This window comes from Mirounga angustirostris, unplaced genomic scaffold (assembly GCF_029215605.1).
Source record: "Mirounga angustirostris isolate CCGP_5_RB_7025 unplaced genomic scaffold, mMirAng1.0.hap1 SCAF_15, whole genome shotgun sequence".
NCBI lineage: Eukaryota > Metazoa > Chordata > Mammalia > Carnivora > Phocidae > Mirounga > Mirounga angustirostris.
The window spans coordinates 58,497,041-58,510,364 of NW_026991723.1; the positions used below are offsets into that span (position 1 = coordinate 58,497,041).

The 13,324-nt window shown below is 50.5% G+C and overlaps 1 protein-coding gene across 17 annotated transcripts in view; it reads left to right on the top strand.

The window, feature by feature from the left end:
* TMEM8B (transmembrane protein 8B) overlaps nucleotides 1-13,324 on the top strand; it is a 79,146-nt gene that overhangs the window by 18,935 nt on the left and 46,887 nt on the right. For 9 of the 17 annotated variants that reach the window (XR_010407708.1, XR_010407707.1, XM_045882669.3 and 6 more), the window contains exons 2-6: nucleotides 2,838-3,027; nucleotides 3,376-3,583; nucleotides 9,601-9,734; nucleotides 10,068-10,336; nucleotides 10,947-11,272. Coding sequence is in view for 15 of the 17 variants with exons in the window: in XM_064579427.1 (XP_064435497.1) it covers nucleotides 2,838-3,027; nucleotides 3,376-3,583; nucleotides 9,601-9,734; nucleotides 10,068-10,336; nucleotides 10,947-11,272 (1,127 nt within the window). In the remaining 2 variants the exon portion in view is untranslated. The other 8 variants (XM_064579431.1, XM_054509299.1, XM_064579433.1 and 5 more) reach the window with 4 other exon arrangements.

Consider the following 13,324-nt stretch of genomic DNA (forward strand, 5'->3'; position numbering starts at 1 on the left):
AATCCATGTGCCCCTAGCCTGACTCTTTGAAGGAAGGAGGTATAGAGGAGCTCAGTGTTGATGAATGCTGCTGGCAAATTAGGCAATAGCCTAATTTGGTAATAGCCAGGTAATAGCCAGGCCAGTTTTTCAGTTTAGGTGAGGGAGAATCTACTGTTGAGCCCAATTCGTAGCATCCATCCCTGCCACCATGGCTTCTTTGTTCACAAGCCCACTGAGCAAGCCTGGGCTGGCTAGGGGAGGAGGGTGGCTGACAGCCACAGAACTGTAGGAAGCTGAAAGATGTGGATTAAAAGATGATTGTCCAGAAGCAGGTTCAGGTGCTTCGGGGAGAATTGTAATGAAGTTGGAAAAGAGCTCTGAATAGGCTCTACTAAAGGCTGCTCTTGGTGTTGTTAATAATCCCTGCCTTGGTGGCTGTGGCCTGGCCCGCAGGGGTGCTCTGTGACCTGGTGGTGGTGACAGGTTTCACCTGAGAAGAGGCTGGCAGTGTCACAGGACCATCAGAGCATATCAGAGCGCATAGCGTAGTCTTAATGAATGCTTATTGTTGGCTTTAGTCTCATTTCAGGAATGGAAGGTACCTCCTGGGTCTCCTGGTCTACCCCAATCCTTGGGTCTTTTCCTTGGGCTCAGCTGACTATAGTTGCATAGCCCAGGGGTGCCTTGCCATCCCAGGAAGTCGCCTTTTGTTCCACCTAGTGCTATCACTAGCAGGGCCAGCCTCTGCCTGTATGTGTATTTGCATGTGTGCGTGTGCGTGTGTGTTTCAGACGGTGGTGGAAAATCACCCTAGCTTCATGTGGAAGTATGGAGCATCCAGGACGGGTTCCTCTGGGCTTGACTAGGGCTTTACTCATGCTTCCTCTGGGACACAGCTCTGTAGGCCGTTGTGAAATGCCAAACCAAAGCTTGGAGTGAATGGGGCTGTAGACACTTTCTCAAGCATCTGCCCTTAGAACTTCTAGGCTCCTCCCACCATGTCAGTTGCTGCTCACTCCCTTTCCCACCAGCCCATTCTGTGACCTCTGTAGCCCCTGGCCACTTTTCGGGTGGCTTAACCAGTTTCCCAGTTCTCCAGGCCATGCCATGTTCCTTTGAATCACAAGGGGTTTTTGTACTTGTACTTTTGTACTTTGTACTTATCCATTTTTTTCCAAAAGTCATTAGCTGCTTTTCACCACCAGTTCTCGGAGGGTCTGCACTGGGGGACTGGCCAACATTTCTTCCTCACAATAGCAGTGGCCCATCCGATGACCTGGTACCAGCTTTGGGGAGGAGAAGCTCTCCCCTAACCCCAGTAAAGGGTGCTCCAGAGCTCCACTTTCTTGTAAACAGTAGCGGCCAGGCTATTCAGCTCTTGGCTTTCTGCCTCCATTATCAGTGCTCAGCTCGCAAAGGTGGCAGGTTTTCCTTGCTGACTGTTGAGGCTCATCATGTGGTCTGAACTGTACTGACTAGTCCTTGGGTCTAGCCATGGCTTTGAAGATGAGCATAGGCCCGTCTAGGGCCCGTGGCCTCTACATACTTAGGGCAGCTCCCTGCAGGGTGACCTTGAAGTTCAGTGGTGCCTTCCTTACCTGTGTTCCCTCCTTCAGCAGGCTCCCTTTCCCAGATGCCTCTTTCTCTCTTATTTCAAATACCTCATCTTGAGTTATAGCTCCCATTTCTGGAAGGGAGATTGTCAGACTAGGTAAGCCCTGTGTGTATTTCCTGTTTGGCTGAAAGCTCCCCTCCACAGTCTTCCCTCTACCCCCTGCTCTGTCCTGAAGCTGCTGGAGTTCCCAGCCTTCTCATCTGTCCTGGGGGCATCCTTCTGTGCTTCTCTAGGGCTGATCTTAGGTCTCCAGAGCAGTCAGATTCTCCAGAACTTTGCCTGCCATCGGGGACACTCTTCTATGCAGCTGAGCTACTGGGTTATTTTCACTGTCACGGCAGTCCTAGTGCCCATGCATTTGCCTGGAGAGCTGCTGACACCAGACTTTTTTGCTCACCTTGGCTCTGCTCTGAACAACCATGATCAGGTACTTGTATCTTGGCGCTTCAGTTAGAGATAACCAGTGCCCCCAACCCCAAGTGTGAATATTTCCAAGTGGTTTGATCTTCTCCTGAGTCGCCAGCTGACTGCCTCACCGGGCCTCCCTCTGGGGAAACGCCCTCTGATTGCTCATTCTGAATCCTACAGGGCCTGATGACTCCCCTCCTCTCCTGGGAGTTCTCATGGTGGCCTACCAGCTCCTGTTCTTGCCTCTGCCACCCAAGCAGGCCCCTTGCATCCTCACCACACTTTCCCCTTCCCCCTCCCTGAGCCAGTATACAGACAGCTTTTGTGAAGCTTCTGAGGGTTTTTACTGCTCCTGGAACCACAGGGGAACAGAAAGGGGAAGAAAATAAACAAGGAAGTTACACATTCAGTGCTGACTCCCAAGCTCCACAGGTGGAGTTCTAGCCTGCTCAGTGGCCAAAGAGCCCATGTCCCCCACCCCCACCCCAGCACACGCCATTCACACCTCTGTTTTGTTAAGCTTGCTAAGAAGAGAACAATGACTCCTCAGTGAGGGACAGCTGTGGGGGCATATAAAGGGTCCTGGTTTGGGATGTAGATAGATCTAAGTTTGAATCCTCAGTTGGTCTAGGTTTGAGCCTCAGTTTCCTTATCTGTAAAAACAGGTCATTTTTCCCAAGGTCATTATAAGGAGTAAAGCAGATGGCTAGGGCAGCATGAGCCCCAGCTCTTGGCTCAGAGGAGAATATTTGTTGAGTTGGTGCTATTCCTGTTGCTTAACGAACGTGCCCTGTGTCCTACCCTGCTCCTTTCTCTCTTGCCTGCTCCCCAGGAGGCCTCTTCCTGACTGACTACTCCACCTGCTCACCCCGCAAGCTGAGTCCCTTCCGCTCCTTTGCCAGCACCGAGCTCTTCCACTTCCATGTTCCTGAGGACACATTCCTGGCTGTTTGGAACCTCATCATCTTCAAGGAGCAGGGGGGAACCTTTGGGGACCACTGCCCAGACCAAAGTGTGACTGTGTGAGTGTCCGAGTTAACATCCTGACCCCCACCTCCAACTCCAGAGCACTTTCCAAACTAAAGTGTGACTGTATGAGTATCTAAACTGACCCAACCCCTCACCTATGTCCAGATTGAAGTATGACTAAGTGAGGGACCTCTGGCTCCTGACTCCTGTTTGACTGTGTGAGAGCCTGAGCTGACTTACTCTTTATGCCCTGACTCCTGACCTGGAACCACTTTGCTGTATGTATCAGTATAGGGAATTCACTTGTGTTATTGGTGATGAGTGACAGTTCTTTCTTTTCCCCATTTCCCATCTCCCACCCCATTGCCTGTTGTCTTCCTCTCCTCATTCTGGTCCCCCAGGTATTTCCGGTCCGGGGCACCCCCTGTCATCAATCCCCTGCACACACACTTCCCAGGGGACACGGCTGTGCCTGGGGTTTTCTCACTGACCCTCAGCTGGACACTGCCCAACCGCACCTCAGGCATCTTTAACGTCAGCAGCCCCTTACCTGGGGACTGGTTCTTGGCTGCCCACCTTCCCCAGGCCCATGGCCACATCTCTGTCAAGGTGGGTTGATGCTGCCCAGGGTAGGAGGGGCCAAAGCTGCTTCTCCATGCCTGCAGAATCCCCCTCAGGCTACCTGGCATACCAGCCTTGTTCCAGGGTGGGCAACAGCATAAGGGTGGCGAGGGTGGGGTGTAGCTAGAGGCTGGCAGGTGGGCCAGAGGTCATGATCTGTAGGAGGCAATTTGGGAGCCTTAGGAGGACATAGTGGGTGCAGGTAGCTGAAGGGAAAGTGCAGAGTCTGGAATCGGTCAGAGGCCCTGGCACTGTGGAGTAGTGTCCCTGTTAGAAGGTGTGAGGGTTATTCAAGGTGATCAGAAGCCGGCCACGGACTGGTCATATGCTGCTGCACAAACCCAAGACTGGTCTTGTTCTACATCTTGATTGGGGATAGCCCTGCAGACTCTCATAGGCTCCAGCCCAGTTGTTGGTCCATCTGGGAGAAAACATTCCTCTTCTATCATAATTTCAGCTCCCTACACCCTCTGGAAGACCATAGGAGAACACTTGGGGGCAGGGAAGCCCTTTCCTGTTAAAAGGAGGCCTTGGGCAGCTGGTGTCCATCCCAACTGTTGCTTCCTTTTCTCCAAATGTCAGCTCTGATTTCATAGAACAGAGGTTTTTAAAGTCTGAAGTGTAGGTTCAAAGGTCAGTATCCTTCTCCATTCTGATTTGGAGGGGAAAGAAATGCCACAAAGTTTTCCTGCCCCTCCCAGGTACAGGCCACATATCCTCCTTGTAGTGAGAGGATCTATAGGTTTCTTACTCTTGTCCATTGGCAGGAAGGGAGGGTATGATAAGCTGGCCCTTGGCAGAGTGGGATGGCCACATGTGTGGGGCCAGTGGTAAGGGTGAAGGACTGAGCATAAGCAGAGCAAGGATTTAAAGAACAGGATGCTGAGGAACACGAAAGCTAGTGGGACTTGGCCATTGAGAAATTTCCAGTTGGGAAGATTTGACTCAGCTGTATCTCTCCAGGCTGAGTTCCTTGAGGGCAGTGGCTCTTTGTCCACGCCAGACTCACCTCTCCTCCTCCTGCTATAGTGCAGTGCTCAGAGAAGGTGTTATGATGCTTTTGAACGAGTTGAGAATTATACAGGGACAGGTGCACTGGTCTGCTGTTGTCAGCGATGGGAACTATGGCTGAGAAAGCAACTTGAGGCCTCAGTGATAGGCCTATCTTTCCTGAGAGTGTTGTACCAGAGAATTTCCTGTCAAGGCCTGAGAGCCCTGTGGATGACAGCATGTTGGGAACTCACCTGGAAATGGCTCTGGGTTCTAGGTAGATCTTGACTCTCATCAGAACTAGGGGTTATTCTATTCCAAGGAATGCCTTAGGTCTTTGGCCAAATCCCAAAGAGCACATTCCTGATTGTAACTTCGATCCTTGATTCTCTTTGTGAGAACTGACAGGGAAAATCTTTCTGAAGCCCTGCTCTAGTTATCCAGAAACCTTTCTGGATGAGTAGGAGGAACTGGGGGCCTGGTGAGGAGAGGTCAGAACCAGCCTTGATGTAGCCATTTGCATCTAGATATAGCAAGTGGGGTCTGGGACTTGGAACTGCAAGCTGGAGGGCTAACTGGCAGAACTCCTGAGGTATGGCGATATCAGAGACAAGGGGACACTGTTACACCTTGCCCATGAATGACAGCAGGCCTGAATACCATGAGAGATATAGATCTTTAGTTAAGGCGTCTTCTAGAGGCTTGGGGGTGAGGGACGGGCAAGAAATCATCCTTGTGGTTTCTCTAAGAATTTGATTATCTTTTGGAATCTTATATGGGCCTCTAAGGATTCTTCTTCTCTGGTTAATTCCCTAGACTCCAGCCTGTGAATTAATTGTCCAGAGCATTCCTCCAGGGCTCCATCTTCTTGACTTACTTTCTCCTCATACTGCTGTCCTGACTTCCTGTGAGGCTTGGCCTCAGGTGGGGACTGAAGAGTCCCAACCATAAGAAGGCAGCACTGTTTCTACGGTCCTCCTCAGCTTTGGGGATGAGCTCAGACCTCCCTTTAGACCTTAGTCCTTGGGCACCTGCTTTGTCCCAGACCTTGGGTGTGAGGGACACAGATAAATAAGATGTATATTAGTGAGATACAGGAGATGTTTTAAGAGGACAAAGGAGAGATGGCTAACTCAGTCTGGTAATATGGGAGAGGTGGTTTTAGGAAACAGGAGGGGAGACCTGATGTTGAAAAAGCAAGGGAAGCCATTCCAGGTGGTGGGAGTAGCATGGGCTAAGGCGCAGAGGGGAGAACTGAAGCGGTTCAGTGTGGAGTGCTTGTTGGATTGGGTAAGGGAACTGGGCGGGTGAGCAGAGGCCAGATCACGAAGGACCTAGAAGTTTGAACTTTATCCTGAGAGTGATTGGGACCTTTAAGAGGTTGAAGAAGGGCAGTGACTTACCTGATCCATGCCGTTCTCCTGCGCTCTGGTCACACACGTCTGCAAGCTCCTGTGTCTGTGGCACTGGCTACTGTATTCCTAGCACCTGGCACAGAGCCTGGCACACAGCGGCGGCATGGCCAATTTTCATTGTTCTTCTGCTATCTTCTCAAATTCATAGGGTCCCAAACTGATCTCACTTCTCCTTTCCTTTTCCCCTTTTCCCTGTCAACCTCTTCTGTCTTGACCCATGCCCTCCATTGCCTTGCCCTCCCTGTCTTGGAGCATGTGTTCATTCTGTGGTGCCCAGTCTGCCCTGAGGGACTGACCTTTGGATTATAGGTAACATCTGGTACCACCTGGCTCATTAGGGGAAAGTTTTCCAAATTTCTGGAGCAGAGTTCTCCTCAAATGCTTCCTCTTTCCAGCTCCAAGATTTGAAAGTAAATGAAAGCAGGTAACGTAATGAAAAGAAGGATAAGGAAAGCAAAGAAGCAGATGGTAGGGAAGAAAGGATCTGACTGAATCCATCAACCAGACCAAGTATAGCTCTGTATCTCAACTTGAAGAGATTAAAATCTGCTAACAGTGCTCATTCTGCTCTTCCTCCTCCTTCTAAATTATTATATTTGTGTCTCGAATAGGTAATATATGCACGTGGTACAGCATTCGAAAGGTACAAAAGGCATACAGTGAAAAGTAAGTCTTCCTCTTCCCTTCACTCCTTCCAGTCCCTACTTCCTCTCTCCAGAGTTAAGTAGTAACTAGCTATTAACGAGTTCCTTCTTAAAACACTTTCTCCTTGTGGCCTTTATGACTTTATAGAACTGTCCTGATTTTCCTCCTACCCACCACTCTTTCTCTGTCTCCTTTCTTGGTGTCTCCTCTGCTTGGTGCATTTTGTGGGGCCCCAATGTTTGGTCCTGAGACAGTTCCTTTTATTCCTTTTTATTTCTCCATTCTCTTGCTAGGTGTCTCCAGTTTTAAATACCACCTATAAGTTATATTTTCCAAGTGTATTCCATGAGTCCTAATTTCTTTAAATCTCAGACTTTATATTTAATGGCTTGGTATCTCTGATTGGATGTCCAAGAAATGTCTCAAACTTAGCATGTACAAATCAAAGCAGAGCCCAAAGTGAAAATCTCACTGATTCTCATTTTACTTCTCCCAGCCCAAGCCTCTTCTCTCTCGTCTTCTTCTCAGTCAGTGGCACTGCCATTCTCCATTTGCTTAAGCCCCCAATTTAGGTGTCATACTTGATTCTTCTTTTCCCTTTATTTCTCTATAGCTAGTCCGTAAAGAAAAAGTCTTGTTGATTCTACTTCTAAAGTATGCTCTGAATGCATCTGCTTCTCTCTTTCCATTCTGAGCAAACCTTCCCTGAGCTTTCTCCAGGGCCACCGCACTAGCCTCCCAGTCATCTCTCTGCTTGCACTCTTGTCCCCTGCAGGCTGTCCAGCACTCTTCTGTGTTGATTGGTGCTGACTGACTTTGGGCCAGGGGCTGTCCTGGGTATTGGGATATTCCTACAGGGAAGGGCAAGCGTCTTTGGGCATCTTAGTCCATAAGCCCTATCCAGAGTCTGGCACTGGCCACCCTGCTGAGGCCTTCCACAGGAAACTCAGCCTTGCTGAGGACAGTCTGGGGTTCAGTCAAAGGCCTTCCTCCCTAGCTCCTTTCAGACTAGTTCCCACTCTACTTCTCACTTTGGCCCTCCTGGTTTCTCAAGTGTCCTTGCTTTGACCCCATTCCTTACGTGACTGCTGATGTTGGCTCAGTTTGGACTCTCTCACTTGGCTTATGCCTTGGCAGCTCCTGAAGACCTGGCTTCTGGTGCCCTTTCTCTGGCCCTATCAAGGGTGAAGGCTGCTGCATCTCTGCACCTTCCCTGCTCTCCACTGATTGAATGCTTCCCTCCGCAGTAAGGGATGTGCGCATTATACAGTTTAAGGAAGGAGCACATTTTAACCATTGAGGTCATGTCCATTGATCCTTCAGTTAAGCCAACAACAAGAAAGATGTAGAGCAAAGTGTTTCTTCCCCCTGGATTGTCCATCCAGCAAGGAAATGGGCCACCTCCTGCATGTGAGCCCCCACCTTTGGGGCTCGCTTACTGCAAGGTTATTGTGGTGGTGACTGCTCCCGTAGGAAGTGGGGTTGATGAGATGACTTGTGGTAGTACTTCTGGTCCTTAGGGTTTGACACCAAAAATGAAGGACATCTGCTTTGGGTATCAGAGATGGAGGTCTTCGAGCAACTAGGTAGGTTGAAGAGCTCTCTGAAAGGACCCTCTTTTTGTCACCCACTCTTTAACTGAACAGATATTTTCTTAGTGCCTAGTATTTGCCAGGTAGTGTGCTGGGCATTGGGGATGCAGTGGTGCAAAAGGCACAGAAGAATTCCAGGCAGAGGGTAGTGAGGTCTTTGGCCTGGCCTCATCAAGGCCTCCCTGCTTCCAGCCTTGGGGTGCTTTGCTGGAAGTCAGTGCCTTGGCTGGCTCGTCCACGGTATGGAACCCAGAGGGATGTCAGAGCCTGGAACTTCTGTCAGAATGAGGTTTAGAGGTTTGTCTCGGTCAGAAAAACCACATAAGTAAACAGTGGCCTTCAGTTTCTTGGGCCAGCATAAGGCCATTTGTCCAGAAGAACTGAGAAGCCTCATCAGGAGCCCTGTCCTCCTCTGACCTGCTGGGATCAGAGGGCTTAGGTAGCTGCAGATGCTGCAGAGGAGGGGCCAGAAGGGACTGTGCCCACAGAGGAGTGAGGAGGCTGTGCGTGCCAGGGCGGTGCTAACTCAGTCGACAAGGGTCAGGGATCTCACCCAGAAGAGCAGCTTAGATGTGGCTGTCGTGTCCAGTAATGGAAGAAACCCAGCTTGATTCAGAAGGAGCAGATGTATCTGTGGGTCCCCTGAGACAGAGCAGTGGGAGGGGAGACAGAAAACAGGCTCTGGCTTCATAAACATCAGAGCTGCCCACAGCTGTGTTGATTCGTTTATTCATTCATTTATTCAGCCGATGTTCATCTGTGAGGCATGATTAGGCTTCATGTCTTGGGGAGCAAAAATAAAATAAGACAAGGTTCCTGTTTTCAAGTTGCCTACAGTCTGGAGATTGCCTAGAAGGTAGAGTGGCCCTTCCCCGGGGGGTGTTAATGCAGAGGCTGGACAAACACTTGGGAGGGCCGAGTAGGGAATAAAGGAAATGAAAGATTCAGATTAGGAAGGCTGGGTTTGTTTGGACTAGAGGCCTCAGGGAGCTTTCTAACCCCAAAAGAGAGCCAGTGTTCTAAGTTCTTGAGGGCTTGGAGGGGAAATGGGGTGTTTTGAAATTACCTCGAGGGGCTGTCTGGGAGTGTCCAGGGGGAGGGGTTAGAGTGGAGGAGGTGCAGGCCTGATTGCCTGGGGGGCGTGGCTTCGAGTCCCCAGACGTCAGCCAGTGCGGAGGATCGGAGTAGATCCTATGCACCCAGAAAGACAGAAGTGGAGACCAGGCAGGAGGGACCCGGAGCTTAGAGAGACCTCAGTCCTAGCCCTGGGAGCTTTGTCCCCCACCCTTTGGCAGATTCTGTTTGCCTTGCTTTAGTAGCGCCCTTGCTGTCTCTCCTCCCACCACTCCTGCTTTTGTCTCAGGGTCTCCAGGATGAGTGTCAGTACCTCCTTCAACCACAGCTGATTGTCCGGCGTTTGCTGGACGTTGCTGTGCTGGTGCCTGGCCGTCCCTCAGAGCAAACCCTCTCGGCCCACAATCGCTCAGCCCTGTACAAGTAAGTCGAATACTCCCCCAAACCTGACCCTTTCCCTCTTCCTTCCTTGGCTTCAAACAGGGAACAGGGTTCTTTTGGCTTCTCAGCCTGTCTACCTGTTCCTACTTTTCCACTGGCCAACCTGGGCTACGGGGCCACCCAGAGCCCCCGGGGCGGGGGTTGGACCCCTGCCTCCCTCTCCCCCGGCACAGAGGGGAGGAAGCAAAAAGGCCTCCTGTTCTCCTGTTTCCCCTGTCCCTCCATGCCGCCTTCTTCCTGAGTGTTTGCCTCAGTCTGGTGTCCCTCTCAACCTCTCGCCTGTCCTTTCTTACCCCCAACCTCCCCTCTGCCCAGGGTCTTTGTGCCCAGCTTTACTTACAGGGTTTCAGCACAGCTGGCGTGTGTGGGGAGCCGCGGGGCATCAGCCTGCCCCCTGACGTTGCGCCTGCGCCCCAAGGCCCCACCCCTGCACAACTCAAGCTCTTTGTCCTGTGGAGGTGCCTCGGTGTGCCAGCTGGAGCTGGCACTGCCCCCCTGGGGGCACTGGGTCTACGTGCGTGTGGAGATCCCATCCCGGGGTCCTGGCAGGACCATCCGCTTCCAGCTCTGTGTGCGGTTGCAAGGTCAGAAGCCCCACATCTGCCTTGGCCACTCAGCCTGTGCCGACATCTGTGGCTGGGAAGAGGCAGCCAGGTGGTTGTGTTCAGCTGACCCTCTGCCATGGCCCTATAATCTCCCTAACCCCCCAGGCTCCTTCACACTCCCCAAAGCCCTTCCACTTGAAGCTTCGATTCAGTGGAAGGCCTTTAGATAATTTTTTGCATTTGACTGGGGCTAACTAAGGGACCTCATTACTGTCCTTGATTTAATCTCGTTCAGTTTCCTGGGGGTAGGCAGGGGCATCTAAAACCTCTGGGACACTGTCCTTGCCAAAGCCCATGCAAATCAGTGAGAGAGCCCATCATCTGTTTCTACAGTGTCTTCACTGTCCTTGGGGAGGGAGAGATGACCTTGATTCCCTCCACATGACATTCCGTTGGTTGTGACCACTAGGAACCCCCTGGGCCCTATCTTGTGACCCCTGGATGCCCCATACTTCCAAAGGACATTTGATTCTAGTTCTCATCCCTCCCTACTCTTTGCTAATTCCTGTCTGGCTCAGGTCTGGTTTGTGGTGGGGCTGCAGGGCTTGTGAGGGCGGCAGTCCCCAGCACTGATTTCCTCTGCCCACAGAGTGCCCACAGCCCAGCCTGTCCCGTGTCCTCGTCCCTGGAGCTGCCATGAACATGCCCCAGTCACTGGGCAACCAGCCACTGTCCCCAGAGCCGCCATCCCTGGGGGCTTCTGCGGAGGGGCCTGGGGCCACATCCCCACCAGAGCACTGCTGGCCAGTGCGCCCGACACTGCGCAATGAGCTGGACACCTTCTCTGTCCACTTCTACATCTTCTTTGGCCCCAGCGTGGCCCTGCCCCCTGAGCGCCCCGCAGTGTTTGCCCTGAGGCTGCTGCCAGTGCTGGACAGTGGAGGCGTCCTCAGCCTGGAGCTCCAGCTCAATGTGGTACTCTTGGTGGAAAATGGGGAGGCGGGGGGGGGGGGGGGTTGCCCTGGAGGGGAGCTTGAAGGAGAAGATGTCAGGGTTGCTTTGGGCCCGCTTTATGATTAGGGACAATGTCTCAGCCCAAGTCTGATCAATAAAGATACAGACATTCCCCTGAGTGTTGACTCTACTACAGATAGGGCTAGGTCAGCCAGGGCGACTCACAGTGGGCTAAGTTATCCCAGTTTTATAGGCTAACCTTCTACTTCCCAAGGGCTTCTGTGGCAGGTGTTCACTTTTCTTGCATATCTTCTGTGATGGGGAGTTCACCACCTCTTGAGGCCATGCGGTCCATATTTAGACAGCTCTGATTGCTAAAGGAAGTCGTGACATTCCATGAAAATCTGCCTCCAGGATTTCTACCCACCAATCTTTGTTTTGCCCCAGAAGCTATATCCAGTAAATCTATCCTTGTCCTTTTTTTTCTTTTCTTTTTTTAAATTAATAGACTTGATTTTTTCAGAGCAGTTTTAAGCTTACAGAAAAATTGGGCAGAAAGTACAGGGAGTTCCCATATCCCCCCTCTTTTTTTTTTTTTAAAGATTTTATTTATTTATTTGACAGAGAGATACAGTAAGAGAGGGAACACAAGCAGGGGGAGTTGGAGAAGGAGAAGCAGGCTTCCCGCGGAGCAGAGAGCCCGATGCGGGCCTCGATCCCAGGACCCTGGGATCATGACCTGAGCCAAAGGCAGATGCTTAACAACTGAGCCACCCAGGCACCCTCCATATCCCCCCTCTTTCCCTGCACAGTTTCCCCTATTATTTTACATCTTCTGTGTGGTACAGTTGTTACATTCCTATCCTGTTAAGTAGTCCTTCAGATGCCCCTCATCTCCCCAAAGCTGAACAACCTCAGCATCTTAGACCTCTCCTCATCCTCTGCTGTCTCCTCTGGTCCTAGTGTCTCTGAGATAAGTGATCCAAGGGGGTCTGACCAGCGTGGCAGGTGGTGTTTGTGCAGCCTGAGGTCAGGTTCCCTCTTTGAGCTGCCACATCACACTGGGGGATCACCTGGGGTTGTGGTGAACTAAGATTTCGGAGTCTTTTCCTTTTTTCTTTTTCTTTTTTTCAAACCAGTTGTGTACATTTACTTTTTTATTATAAGAGTAATAGGATCACATGTAAAAACTTTGGAAAATTGAAGAAGACCTAAAACTGTGTGTGTTCTCAGTCCTTTTTCACATTAACTTCTATGTTTATCTACTCGTCACTAAGGGACACACACATTTTTGTGCCCTGAGCTGGTTCATGTGAACTCCTGCCAATTCCCACCTCATATTTTTGCGGTGAACTTTTTAACTTCAGTGAAAGAATTCATGTCCATCTTTGAGGCATTGCCTAGTACTAGTTTGGGTCTTGGGTCTTCCCTGCTTTATGTAATTCACACTTGAAAAGCCAGCCTTCTGTATCTCTTAGTTATTATTTTCAGCATTAAATAAGACTGGGCTTAGGGCAGAGCCCTGTGTCAGGCCATTAGTGACTGTCTTAAATTGACATTGATCCAATAATTTATGTACTATTCCCCAGCTCTGGGGAGCAGGCACCATTTCCCTACCAGCCAACCTGAGACCTGGTCTGTGGCTAGATGTGGTCTTTTGTAGGACATGGCTCAGAACTTTTTAGTCCTCCTGCTGGTCAGGACAGATCAGATTCTTAAGCCCAAAGACATTCCTTATTTTCATACTTAAATTCTCTGTGACTCTTCTTGCCTTTGGGCAGTGACAGTGAAGTCTTGATTTGACCTTGAAACTATAGAGCCTGTTTCAGAGACCAGTAAGACCCATACTTGTTCTTCCTCAGTATCTTGAGAGTAGAGGCCCAACCTCCCTGCAGCCTCTCACCCTGTCCCTTTGTGCATTCATCTGCATATATTACACCCATCTGCATGCCATGACACTTGTTACACACCTCAAACAGCCTATTTTATTTATTCTGAAAGATATATTGGCTCATCTACTCTGACTTTTCCCTCCGAGTATTTTGATCTTTCCCCTTGGAATCAAGAACTGAA